Here is an 897-nt window from a genome sequence, read left to right as displayed (position 1 = left end):
CTTTTCTTTTACTTCCTTTTTCAAGGTACATTTTGTTCCCTTATCATTGCTCTGCACAAAATGGCAGTTATCAGTTTCATTGCATTTCTTGGCCTTGCTATCCCTATGGCGTTGCAAACTTCCTCTGGTTTGGTTGTCGCGGTCGGGCATGTTGGTTTTTTTTCTGCTGCCAATTCTATTTCAGACAGCCACGTGGACCGTGCCGCTAAGTATTTTGGCCACTCTGTATCGATATTTTTTCCTCCTTCTAGTGTCTGCGACCATTGTTGCCGACCTTTGACGTAGTCTTCGTATATGGTTTTTAAGTTTTCTGGTAGCTCAGCTGCTGTCTCAGGTACCGCCGCAACGTCTTTGAATGCTTGGAGAATGTCTGCGTCTTGCTTGGCTGCTTCCCAGCTAGTTTCTTGCAGTTTTTGTAGTTCCGCAGTAGGCTTTGCTGTTGTTGCCTGTATGGCATCGCCGTACGACCTAATCGCTGTTTGGAGCTTAGTGGCTTTGGTTCGTACGTCCGAATGTGCTATCACTTTGCTGTCGGCGTGATTGTTACTGTTCCCTATTGTTAGCTGGATGAGTTCGGCTGCGAGATTAAGTTGTGTGAGGGTCGCTGAAGCTTTGCCGAACGAAGCAGTTTCTATGTTTGTTACAGCGCAGCCGTTGGTGCCGCTGCCGGCCGCCCCGGTTGTCAATAGCGCGTCGCCCTTTTGCTCCGCCTTTAGTAGGGTTTTGTAGTTGAAGGGGTCGTTTTCCGTGCTCTTTGCCGCGCCACTTAGTGAGAAACACTTGGCGAGGTTGCCAGCACTGTTTTTCTTGCGATTGTATCCCCCTGCATCCTGGTTCGGGTTGCCCGTTAGGCACACAGCTTCCGCTGAGGCCGTCGCCCCCGCCTTTGTGTGTTGT

At 49.9% G+C, this 897-nt stretch overlaps 1 protein-coding gene across 1 annotated transcript in view; it reads right to left on the bottom strand.

Annotated features, from left to right (window-relative positions):
* Positions 1 to 20: 20 nt before the first annotated feature.
* The window catches only part of TEOVI_000164100 (uncharacterized protein), a gene marked incomplete at both ends in the record, with an annotated part of 1,275 nt that continues 398 nt past the window's right edge, over positions 21 to 897 (bottom strand). Inside the window, one exon of the mRNA XM_067224845.1 lies at positions 21 to 895. Coding sequence (XP_067080946.1) covers positions 21 to 895 — 875 coding nt within the window. The remainder of the gene's footprint in view (positions 896 to 897) is intronic.

Source organism: Trypanosoma equiperdum (genome assembly GCF_001457755.1).
Source record: "Trypanosoma equiperdum strain OVI genome assembly, contig: ctg_398, whole genome shotgun sequence".
In the NCBI taxonomy this organism is placed as follows: Eukaryota; Euglenozoa; class Kinetoplastea; order Trypanosomatida; family Trypanosomatidae; genus Trypanosoma; species Trypanosoma equiperdum.
This window is presented reverse-complemented; position numbering and strand designations above follow the sequence as displayed.